This window comes from Drosophila yakuba, chromosome 3L (assembly GCF_016746365.2).
Source record: "Drosophila yakuba strain Tai18E2 chromosome 3L, Prin_Dyak_Tai18E2_2.1, whole genome shotgun sequence".
Classification (NCBI taxonomy): domain Eukaryota; kingdom Metazoa; phylum Arthropoda; class Insecta; order Diptera; family Drosophilidae; genus Drosophila; species Drosophila yakuba.
In genome coordinates, this window is record NC_052529.2 from 15440287 (window position 1) to 15453139 (window position 12853).

Here is a 12853-nt window from a genome sequence, read left to right on the forward strand (position 1 = left end):
AGAGCTTCAAACCATAAAAACAAAAATTAAGGATTTCATAAAGCAACTTTTTAATAAAGTTTTATAATATGTTTTAGCTACTCAAAATTATTTTTATTATATTTAGGAGAAGTTATAAATCTTAAATGTATAAAGCAAATTTACCATTGTGTTTTAATAGAGTCTGTTTTTGAGATTAGTTTATTTAGCTTACTCAAACAAACTTGTAAAACCTACAACATTGTAGTATACATCAAAACATTTTTAAGAGAAAATCCTGTAATTACAAATTACTTTGTTTTTTGTAAACATCCACATTAAATGAACTATGAAATGTTTGTTTTGGTATACACTTTTCATGACCTTCGAAGTAAGTGTAATTGTTTTCAGTGTGCATGCACACACATGACACACAGACAGAGAGGCGGAGTCTTATCGGCAGCTGAAAATAGCGGTCGCGCTGTGCCTTCTGGTTCGACCTCGCCACGCAACGCCAAGCATTTTGGCTATGCCATATTTCACAATCGTACCAGCAAATATCCAGACATATGTGTGCATTCTCACCGGCAAAGCTATCTCCACTTACACATATGCAAATCGGGAGAGTATGCCTTTATTGGGTAGCAGGGTATTAGAAGGGATGACACAACATCCTAGGAATCGAAGCATTCGCGCTGCTCTGGGAATGTCCTTTTAAAAGTGCACTAAGTTCACTAATATTAGTTCAATTCAATGTAGTTGCTCAATTACACTAGCTTGTATCTTAATTCAGTAATGAATTTATTTAATGAATGTCTTGCACTCAAAAGAAAAGGGATCGAACTTATTTCTCACAGTTTCTTAACAATTATGCCCGACACAACTGAAATGTAGAGTACGAAAAGCTGGGCATTTCCCAGTTTTAGCCTCGATGCGAGATGCCAGGACACGGCTTCTGCATTTTTGCATACAATTTTGAAATGCGTTGCCGAGAAGAAGTTCCAGTTCGAGCTTCAGTTCGGTTCCAGCTGCATCTGCAGCTTGTTTATGGCATTGGCATGTATGACAGTTGCATTCAATCAATATGCAGGCAAACTGAGAATGAGCTGAGGACGAGGTGCCTGCATCCATCCACGTTCCTCCGCCAGCAGCAAATGGGGGTCAGAGTGGGCCAGCTGGCGAGGATCCCTGGCTCTGTGGGCTCCGTGGGATGTGGGATGTCGAATGTCGGGCCCAGTGCCTCGGTTCTATGCATTTCGAGATGCATACTTTGTGCTGGCGGCTGCGTCTCAGCCTGCCGGATTGGCATTTCCACTCGCATTCGCGTTTCGCGTTGAAGATGCGGATTCAACTGGGCAGGGATGTGAGTTTGTCGTGAATGTATGCTGAGTTTATAATATATTGTAGAATTGTATTGTTGAAGATGTTGTAATTTTACTGCATATCCTTCCAAAGAAGAATATTAGAAATACTTTATTTTAATGTTTCAATAGAAGAAACTTCTGAAAGCGTGTGAGTTGGAATAACTAATAAGAAAAGTATTGAAGGAATTTAAAAGAAATATAAATCGATGGAAGATGTATCAAAGGAAAGTGTAATTGTCAAAATATGATAATTGAATTGTTTTCCTGCTACCCCAGGTATTTTCTTTGATTTGTACCTTGTACTTGGCATCTCTAGCTCTCGAACCCGAGAAATACTTCGCATTGTATCTGGGCCTGCCATCGTTCTCTTTGTGCTGGAATTTATCAATATGCATTCCAGCGATTTTGCATACTTGTGAGGCACCTGAGCAGCACTACGAGTATTATTAATTTCCCGGGTTACTGGCTCCTTTTCACTGGGCTTTCGATGCCATCCCTTTTCGTGTCGTATGGGGCGTGTCGGTGCTTAATGTTTGTCCAGTGCCACACGCTTATGATGTCTCCCTCGGTCGTCGTCGTTGTCTCTGCATTTTCACTTTTTTTGTTCTTTTTCGAGCTGGATTATTTGTACCTTCGGGTCACTTGACATTGTGTTCAGCATTGCCCCGCCCACCCGACACTTGTCAGTGAAATACAATAAAAGTAACACTTCAAATGCCAAGGCACTCAAGGTCAAGGTGAAGTGCAGGAAGTGCTCCTTTCATCGGACTCCAAGTGGGGAATCCGAGCGAGTAACACGCCATTGGAATTGTGGCAATATTTGAGGTTGCGAAATAATTTTCCGGGGAATTTCCGGATTTAATTGGAACTGGGAATTCCTGTAGGCAGGAAAACGCGAGGCGAAAACAAGACCAGACTTAATGCCAAGCCTATGGGCATTTTCGATGCGTGATTGCTTTCTTAGAAAAGCTTATTGAAAAAGCAAAGATAAACAATATTTTGATATATTTGCAGACTGCTCAGCAAGCAGGTAAACGAGTTCAAAGTCTTTTTTCTTTATAGTTCAGGAGATGTTAAGAGATCACTTTATTCACTTCCGCAGAGATCAAAAGTGTGTTTAAAATATGAAATAGTATACGCTGTAATGATAGCAAGTGCCAATCTATTTACAATTTAATTAACCTAACAGTCTGAAAGTTGCTAGCCATTAACCCTTCCCCCCTTTCTTGACATGACCCCATTGTGCGAAAACGTCTCTCATCTCTGGCTTTTCTTTATTCGGCTGCGTTAAAAGCTTTTTTAAGCCGTTTTTATCAGGTCTTTTAATGGAGGCCCACCTCATTTCTCGGGTTACGTGTGTGCACATACGGATGGTACAACTCTTTTGTTTACTTAGGCATCCATCCCACACATCAGCCCCTACAAAACCCGACCCCCAATCCCCGACTGCTGACTCCAAACCCGATCCTACTGCGGAACCCAACCCATTGTACATGTCATTACAAACAAATGCCACATCCTCGGGCTGAGGCCATTTGAGGTCTATAAATAAACCCAACAATGGGCCCGTCTAACAGATTTCCTACGCACCACTCCCGATTACCCCCTACGCCCCCTCCTCCCCCCCCCCCTATTTCCCAGCCCCTCTATTTTCCAGCACCCATTTTCCCGCAGAAAGCGTTAGCGTAAAAGATTAAATTCGTTACATGGGCAAAACCCAGGACACGAGAAATGAAAAGAAAATGGGCAAATATGGTGTGCCACGCCCACCCCCAGGGTTGAGATTCTACGAATTTTCTTTCTTTTCGGCTGGGGAAAAGTTTCGCACGTCTCTCATATTTTCTTCATATTGTTTCTTCCTCTTATTGTTTTTCCGCGTCAATTTCCTATTTGTATTTGTGACAATTTCTTTTCGCTTTGCGCCGTTTCCTTGGCTTTATTGCTTTTCTTTTACTTTCTATTACACTTGATTCTTTCTCAGTTTTCCTTCTTTTTTTTTTTGAGGGGTTTTTTGTTTTTGTTTTCCCCATTTTCAATGAGCTTTTGTTTGACTTTCCGACTTGCCTTGACTTGTAGTTATTTTCTTTTATTTTTTTTTTTGCCTCTTTGCAGGAGTGTTTTTTGGAAACAAAAGGTAAAAGTTTCTGATGCTATTTGCTTGGAATCTTTTCGCCATATATTACTCGTATTTTATTTTTTCTACGCCGAGTTTGAGTTGCGACTTTGATTGGCATTAAAAGTGTTATATGAGCTACGCATAAGTTTTAATAGCCTTGCGGGTGCGTTGTCGTCACATGAAGACGACGGCTGTATAATTTCGGCTTTTCCCCTGCCAATTTTCCATTTTCATTTGGCAGTCTCGTTCTTGTAATTGCTCACTATCCCCCATTTTCCGACTCTCCCACTGTTGGACTGTTGGACTGTTTGACTGTTGGTGTGTGTGACAAAGTTTCCTTTTGGTGCTTGGACTTTAGTGTCGGCAGTAAAATACTAAGTATCTGTATGTGGGTGTGTGCAAGAGTGCACTGATAAAAAAGTTTTCATGTTGCATATTTTTCAATGTTAAATAGCTAAGAACGATTTAAGCGTAGCCAAAATCAACGCAAAAAGTTTACTGGACTTCATTATGTTGTTACCTCAAGTAAATAAATCATTGAGTCTCCCAGAAAAAATTGTTTTACAAAAAGAAATTAAGTAAATCAAAATATTTATAAAAGGGAATAAGTTTTCTTTTCAATTTAATTACAATCAATTATCATTTCTGTTAGGAACTTTTGTTTCTAACTATAAAAGATATACTTTTTATTGGTATAGAAGACGTAGGTTTATTATGCATTTACGAGCAGATTTTCTGTTGATTTTTAGAAAGTTAAGTATATCTGTTAATTAAGTTTCTCCGTTGAAAGTTGAAAATACAACGACTTTTCTCTCAGTGGAGTAGTTGAATCTGGAATGGAAACGCTTGTTTTTACACTCCTTCCTTGATGTTTATTGTTATGCCATCGCCATCAACCATCAACCATCAGTTGTAGCTCCATCACCATCAGCGGAATTGTCATTGTCCTTGGCGGTATTCAATCAAAGCTCAAATAGCCGGGATTAGTAGGAAAATTCCGGTCTTGTACTTTGTACATTTTCATGTCCTTTTAATTACTTCGGAATATCTGATTTCATTGCGGTATTCAGTTAATGCCAGGTGATCAAATCTGAAGGAAATAAAATTGCACTAATTGATTAATTCGAATGCTTGAGGCCACAGACGATTTTGAATAGCTTTTGTTAGTTTCTTAGATTCTATAATATACAAGCATATATTTTGTTAATTTTTGAATATTAAAAGACATTTAATACACACTGGTGTTTCCGTATTTGACTTTGCATACTAGAAACCCAAATCCGAAGTATAACTTTTCCTTTAGCCTCAGCATTTCCTTCAATCAACAAATTCAACTTGACTTACTTTCTGCCAGGTGCAATTTACCTGAAGTTTTATTTAATTTTCCACCAGGCTTCAGTCTTGCTCAACTATTCCATGCAGACCCATTAAACTAACTAAACAATAAAACACTCAAAGGAGCAACAGCTTCGGTTCAAGCAAACTATTTGCAGCCCATTGTTTTACTTTTTTTTGGGTTCTTCTAAGTTTTTTAAATACGCTTTACAAAAGAGAATTCGATAGTAATTATTATGATTATATTCTTAGAATTATATATCTTTTTAAAATAATTTTTACAATATTCAACAAAATATATATATTATGCCTAATGCTAAATAGGTTTAATAGAAAACATGTAATCATATATACAATTTTAGTTTCTTTTTTGTATTTTTGAAATATTTTTAAAGTTATAAATTCGACGTCCGAATAGGGTATTTAGCATCGGTATGTGAGCATTCCTTGTTTTGTTTGCATTTAGCCACAATAGATCGAAAGTAACTGCAAATCTGACTTTGAATATTTCACGAGTTAAGTTTCAATTTCATTGTTTCCACAACATTTTCCTCGCAATTTCGTATTTGTGCCCTTTTGCTCAATGCGCATCTAGAAATTGTTTTCGCTCCTTGTTTTCAGACGGAAGAAAAAATATTGCTGCAAACTTCAAATGCAATTTGCTGCACTTTAAAGGCTTGCAGTGCCCCTCGACCTCTCCGCATTTCTGGGCAGGATCTTTGCCCAGTTTTTATTGTTTGTTTTGCCAGTGCAGACACGTACGACTAGGAGGAGCACTCCAATGAAGTTGAGACTCACGACTGGCGAAAGTTTGCCACTTCTGCATTTTCATTTTTTGCGCCCGCTTCTTTTGCAGATATTTTCTTTTTTATTATATGATTGCCATAAGTTTTTGTCGCGCTTGCTTTGCTTGTTGATTGCAAACATATAAGCACGTTTAATGGATGGAAATCTAAGGATTATGAGCGTCGCTCTTTGTCTTTTCGTTATTTGCTATTTTTTGTGCAAGCACAGAACTGTTTTTGACATATGGTTTTAGTATTAGCATTTGTATTTATGCCCGTTACTCGTCGAGTAACTAGATTCGTTGAAAAGTATGTAGCAGGCAGAAGGAGGCGTTTCCGACCATATAAAGTATATATGTATGTACATATATTCTTGATCAGGATCAATAACCGAGTCAATCTCAGGAACTACAAAAGCTAGAAAGTTGAGATCGCATGTAAATGTTATTGGTTAAATAGGAACGCCTATCACAAGATAACGTCTTGAGCAAAAAGGTAGCTTTAAGTTCTTTAAAAATCATTTAGTTATTGATTTTATTTGACATCAGCGTGATCTGCCTTGCTTGTGGCTTTCTTAGAGATAAATTTCAACGTCCGTCACACCGGAAATCCATCAAGAAATCTTTCATCCCCGCCCAAAAGAACTTCAAATCAAAATGCCCACAGAGCTGCACTTATACGTGTGGGTGGCAGCTGAAAATGCATTTCCCGTAGACGAGTGTATGTGCGCAGATATCCTTCCATTAGAAGGAGAGGCTCCTGAGAGGCCGGTAGCCTTCGTTAGCTTTCGACCGCAACAGGCAACAAATCAACTTAATTGTGTGTAGAACCGTCAGGGGCCAAACCATGTGACACTTCCTTGGCTTTCAAAGTTTTTGGCCCGAATGAGGAATGACAGTAGAGGTGGCCGGAAGAGCAGATGCAGGAGCAGGAGCAGGATGGCTGTGCATATTTTCCATCATTTAAAAGCAACTCAAACGGCAATATGCTTCTGTCGCTCCGCTTGAGAAAATAAACATCCGCTCCATGGGCATTTAATTAGTGTCACTTCTCCTTGGGGCTTCTTTCGATGGCTTGGGTTGTTGGTGGCGAGGGGGGGAAGTGGAAAAGGGGGAAATATTGCCAGCAACAAGTACATTTAATTACACACACGAAAGTTTACGTCTCTTTTTACACGCTTCTCCCCACCCAGCACAAACTTCTCTAACTCAAGTCAACTTTTTATATTTCCTTGGCGCTGGCAAAAATTTTATTTGCCAATTTGCTCCGCTCTTGATTCTGTACTTCAATCCCCATCCCTACATCCCCGCCACCTCACATTTGTCATCCCACACTTGCAATACGACACAACATTCGCGTGACCCAGGGCAAATTTAATTTGAATTAAGCAGCATCAGCAGTGCGCACATTACGCATACGCCGCGTTGTACGCAGTTGTTCTGCAGCAGCTGTTGGCAGCTGTTGCGCCGCTAGCTGGCAACTTGCTGGCAACTGGCTGGCATTTTAGCCAAACACTGGCGAATAATAATAACAATATCATGCTTTGTCTGAGTAGCGCCTCCTGAAATTTTAATGACTGAATGTCGCATTAACAGCCGAAATGGATTTCCACGACACGACGGTGCTGAAAAATGTGGCTCCTGCGAGCGAAGCGGAACCAAGCGGATCCGATACCTGGATACACTCGGAAAATGGAGGCACGTGTATCTGAAGAGTGTGTTTTGGTTGAGTATCAATAAATATGAAGATATTTTCCAAAAGAAGTTTCACTTATGTATGCAAATTATCTTAGCTTTAACATTCCCATAATTGTTATGTATGTACATTAGTTTGGAGATTTTTCAAAAAATTACACTATTTTATTTTGTTCCCAGAATAAATAAATGTTTAAAAATTTAGTTTAAAATTCAATTTAAGTTATAGAAATTTCTAGAAACAGTGGCTTCCATTTATTTTTGATCATCAATCTGTCGTGCTATTGCTGCTGGCAGCTCCACCGCGTGTCATGTGGCATCATCTCCACCTGGCGGATCTGCTCCACTGTTCACTTACCTCAGTCCATCAGACAAAGCTTATTTCGCGCTCGACTGCTTGACTCGGCTCGGGCCAACCTGGAAAACTGGCTGACTGACTGACTGAGTGAATGAGTGAATGACTGACTGAGTCAGCGAGTGACTCGCGACTCCACCTGCCCACACCAGGAATATGAACGTACCTGCGCCTTTATTATTCTTTCACCTCCATCGCCTTCGCCTTCGCCATCGCCTTCACCATCGCCTGCGCATCGCACACATATGAGCAATCAACGTGGCGCTGCACGTAGCAAGGTAAATCTGGAACATAACTGCGGGTAATGACGGGGGATTCGGAAGGATGCGAGAATTGGAGGAGGTGAGGATTGGAGGCGTCCTCCTGCAGCGTTTGATTTCAATTTGATTGAAATTGTTTGTTCGCTGATATTTTAAGCTGATTATATGCAGAGCATGCTTTGTGCTCTGCGAGTTCACTTGTTAACTGACTGCTAACACAACAGCAGTGCAAATCTGCGATACATTTAATTGTGCTCTTATATGCTATTATTGAATAGGATATAACACTTATTGCAAGGATCAACAAGGATCAACAAAATACAACTTATTTACAAAGTACATAATTCTGCAAATGAAAGCAAAGCATGTGCTGCAGCAAGCAGTGCTCGAGTGCCTTAGCAAGCAGTGCGAATGCTTAACAGATTCTGCAAAGAATCTGCATGCGAAATCATCTTTCAGATCTTTAAGTGCTTATTACCTCAAAAGGATGAAAAGAAACAAGATTTGATCTCCGCTTAGAAAGAATTTGACCATTAAAAGACGCGTTAAATTGGCTAACAGTGTTGCCACCTAGTTTGTATACAGTTACCAGAATGAATGTATAGTTAACTTTCGTTTGCTAGAGAAATCGTGTTATTGTGTTTATGCGCAATCAATCAATAAATTGGACCATATCTAGCCATGATTGCGTGGTCTGGTCATCATATAAATGCAGTACTTAATTATTATGCCACTAGAAATGGTTTTGTAAACTTTTTTTAACATAACTCCGAAGTACTTTGCTGCCCAGCATTCGGATAAATAGATTTAGGATACGAATAACTTTGGTCACACTGCAAAAACAAAATGGCGACTGTCATCCAACGTGCTTGAATCGACAAAGTTAGAAATTGTAATTGCACCTGGCATTAAAGCTGCCTAAATTTCAGAAAACCCTATTCCCTCAAAGCCGGTAATCGTGCGCACTTGTCAGTGATTCTAAGACCCCAAAAACATCAACTATCGCAGCAAAATGAGTACAGTCGCTAGCAGCGATCACCAGGTGGACAAGGACACCGAGGAGCTGCCCAGCACGAGCACCTGGAGTCAGCAGAGGAACTGGGCCAACGCCGCGGAGTTCGTGCCCAGCCACAAACGTGCTACGGCTCGCGAGCAGAACGAGGTGACAACCACGTCGACTGGAGCTGGCTGCAGTGCATCCGCCCGGGGGCCGCCAGGTGTCTCCTGGGCCGACGTAGTGAGAGGTTCTTCATCTCCGGGCAGTAACGTGCAGCCGTCGTGGAGCTGCTCCATCGCCAGATCGCAGGACAAGAAGTGCGGCATTTGCTTCGAGACGATCATGGAGAAGGAGGGAGGCGATCGGCGTTTCGCCATCCTGCCCAGCTGCAACCACGTATTCTGCTTCGAGTGCATTTGCAGGTGGCGCAAGTCAAGGCACTTCGACTACGAAGTACGGCAAGCTTGTCCCGAATGCCGCGCGTGGTCGGACTTTGTGTGTCCCAGTGCCTTTTGGGTGGAGGCCAAGGAGGAGAAGGACCAGCTGCTCAATGATTACCGCGCCGCTTTGCGTGATAGGGACTGCAAGTACTTCGAAAGAGGATTAGGCCGATGCCCCTTTGGCAACCAGTGCTTCTATAAGCACGCTCTGCCCAACGGAGTACACGTCGATGTGGGATTGCCGGTTCCTATTCCTCCATGGCAAAGGATTCGACCTGGATTTTTCGCTTTTCTTAGAATGCATTTTTTGGGCATTCCTCTCCCGGATTATGATTTCAGTAGCTCCGAGTACTCCGACTACTCGGATCATTTCGACGAAGACTAAGCTGCTGACTAAGCTGAAACAGGAGGAAATGTGAAAAAAGGATAAAATCCCAGGAAGACGTAATTGATATTCAAACTATAAATCATATATCGAGTTCTTAATGCAGCGAAGTATTGTGTGTAGGTACCAATGTTGGGTTACATAACAATTATTCATGTGGTAAATGCCACGAAATTCGAGACTTTCTGTATTTTTCATCTGTACATTTCATTTAAATACATTTTAGAAATTGGTAAATCGGGTTTCTTATATTTTTTGTATGTCTTGCAAATACAACTGAGTATATGAATACTTGCAGACATTTAATATCATAGAAATCAATGTATTTACCGAGCAGTATCTATTTTTTTTTTCAATATACTATCAAAATGAATCTCTTTGAAATGTTTTGATTTTACAATAAAATAAATAAAGGCAACTAAAATGGAAAATAAGCTTGTTTAAATTTTGATCACCCTGCAATTCGAAATCTTTCCACTCCATTGGTGGACATTCATTCACCTATCCAACTGTCCCAACATTTTGAGCCACACCTGAAAGGAGCATTCCTCACTTTTCCACTTGGCCATGTGCTCATTATCTAGCCAACCGCAGTACGTAAAACCCATGGCGAGCTCCATTAGCAATCGTTATCTTCAGAGATGGCCAGGCGAATTCCCATTAACTGCATTTCAGTGAAATGTCAACTGGATTTTTCTCGTACCAGTTTTCCGCTTGGCTCGTCGCTGATGTGTTTCTTTTTTTTTCTTTCTGTAGCTGTAGCTGTATTTGTTTTTGTTTTCGCCCGTGAGTATCCTTTTTGGCTGAAAGGATTATCCGAGCTGCTGCTGATGTCCTTCTGCCGCATAAGTTGTGCAAATACATATATGTATACATGCAATGACTTACAGCTGATTTAATATGATAATTGGAAAGTGAGTCGGGAGATAAGGAATACCCGATTCCATGCCCTCAGCTCTGCCCCACTAAGTGCCACCTTGGATCTCGTTTTAAATGTCCTGACTAACTGGCTGGCTGACTGGCTGACTGGCTGACTGGGTCCTGAATGAATCACTCGCTGGCGTTTGGCATTCATGCAGGAAGACTTGAAAGGCTTCGCAGCCAACACCAAACATCTCTTTTTTTCCATTTTCAACTGCCTCAATTAGGCGGCTCCCCACAAACTCACAAACTCATATATAACCCAACCGACTCAACTTAGCCAACCAAAAGCAACCAACTCGCGCGTCTAGTCGAAAAGAAAAAGTTTGCATAAAATGCTTGTTATAAAATTTAATGAAACCACACACGAGCGCGGAGCTCATTTTATTTTTTTTGAATACCTAACATGTCATGGTATAAATGAGGTGATTACTCTGGGAATCTAAATGGTAATTCTAGCTGAACTGTATTTTACATTGCTACTAATATTTTGAAAAATGATTTTAATAAGCAGAGACCACTTAAAAAGTAAATTGAATCAAAAGAAATACTAATTGATTAACTTAAATTAAATTAAATTAAAAAGAAAACCGTACCTTAGGTGCATTATTATATTTTAAACATATGTGTACATCACGATTTTTACTCAATTCTTCTATTTGTTTTTTTGAAATTGAAGTTAAAATAGGTTATGTGAAGTACACTTATGTATGTTTTGCCTAAGAGCTCACCTAGGGTATTCTATGAGCCCCCACTTGAGTGGAATACATACATACTATATCCTTTCTTGTTGCTCTCTTCCGCTGACGTTAGCCCACTTTCCGCCCCTCATTTTTGGGGAAGGCAGCGCAACCGTCTTAATGGTTTATGAATTTGCTTATCACGTATTTTTCTGGCAGGCCATATACGCGGTCGCTTTTCGCCAAATTAAATGGGTCGTACGTGTTTGCATAAAAGAGCTGAAATTTCGTTGAGTGAGTGGGTTTTTTTTTTTTTTTTTTTTGATTTTTCTGTTTCCCACAGAACGCTGAAGCCCTGGAGCCCCACAAAATGGCGGTGCTTCATTAGCCAATCGGTCCATTCGGCGGCCAACGGGAACCAGATGGAGTCGGAAAGAATAACCCTCACTTGGCTACATTCGTTTTAATATTCCTCGAGTGTTTTCTTGGTCGCCATGTAAAATTTATTCGCTGAAAACTCAGTCCCCCCGCACTTACTGCTCCAATGCGAATAAAAAGTACACGGAAAAGTTGAAGTTTGGAGCCAAAGTTTTCCATTTAACGCTTGCTTGACCAACAAATTCACTTTTATCCCTGAATGTCGCCGCCATTTCGCTTTGATGATTCGGATGCGGGTGTGAACACAACCGAAAGAAGTCTCAGTCCAGTGAGCTCATTATGTGTTCGGATTCCTTCCAGATTAGGCGAAACTAGTTTATTTTACAGAAAGCTATTTTAATGGCAATGGAGCCCATGTTTGCAGAAGAAATAAAAGGAAATAGCCAAGGAACTTTAATTCTCAATATGCTAAATTTATAACAAATGGTATATGGTTACCCCAACTAGTTTTACAAACAAATAAGAAATATTGTCATATTTGTTGCTCTAACTTTTATTTAGTTTATTAGTATGCACCGAACTTCTTACGTACTCTACTCTGATTATACTGCAGGAATATTTAATGGCTTTTGATTGGGTTTTGGGGGCAACTGCGGTCCGAGCCAAGGCAATCAATTACAAAATCCGTAAAAAAGGGACGTCTTCCTATTTGTCTTAACTTTCCGGTGATTCCTTCTCAACTTGCTCCGCGGGGACTTGGCATCCTTTCTAATCAGTTTGATGCAACCCGAGAAGCGGGAACACAGCCTTGCTCATTAGTAAGTCAACTGGACCGCCAGCAAAGTGTCTTCTTTAGGTTTTCCCACAGCTTCCTGGGGGTGGTGGGTGGCTTTTCGCAATGGCACGTGCCCGGGAAGACGAGTGAAAAATTCTCAAATAGTTAGCAGTCTTGCACTTGTCTTTATTGAGCGGCTTCAGCTGTTTGTGGGTGTGTCAAGCTGTCAGCCAGTCAGCCACTCAGTTTGTCAGTTGCTCAGTTGGTCAGTTGATCAGTTGGGCAATCTGTCAGTGGTCAGTCAGTCCATCTGTCAGTGGCTTGTCCGGTGGTCAGGGCTAATAATCTGATTGACTTGGGGCCAGGAACTGTTTCACATCCTAAGTCAACAGAAGCAACACACAGAGTAA

General features: G+C 40.7%; 1 protein-coding gene and 1 long non-coding RNA gene across 3 annotated transcripts; one reads left to right on the forward strand and one right to left on the reverse strand.

Moving 5' to 3' along the window:
* Positions 1–7469: 7469 nt before the first annotated feature.
* Positions 7470–8274, reverse strand: LOC120321558. Of its 2 annotated transcripts, none has more exons than XR_005561224.2 (2): positions 7774–8274; positions 7470–7681 (listed from the first exon to the last, which is right to left on the reverse strand). It is a non-coding gene; the product is annotated as an uncharacterized LOC120321558 (long non-coding RNA). The 2 variants fall into 2 exon arrangements; XR_005561225.2 differs by having other exon boundaries at positions 7470–7685.
* Positions 8275–8673: 399 nt separating this feature from the next.
* LOC6534190 (E3 ubiquitin-protein ligase makorin) lies at positions 8674–10090 on the forward strand. The gene has a single exon (XM_002094837.3). The coding sequence runs from the start codon at positions 8880–8882 to the stop codon at positions 9687–9689; it is 810 nt and encodes a 269-aa protein (XP_002094873.1). The 5' UTR covers positions 8674–8879; the 3' UTR covers positions 9690–10090.
* Positions 10091–12853: the final 2763 nt, after the last annotated feature.

What these genes read in the sequence shown, in the direction of transcription:
- LOC6534190 (XM_002094837.3), top strand. Translation starts at nt 8,880, where the DNA reads ATGAGTACAGTCGCTAGCAGCGATCACCAGGTGGACAAGGACACCGAG.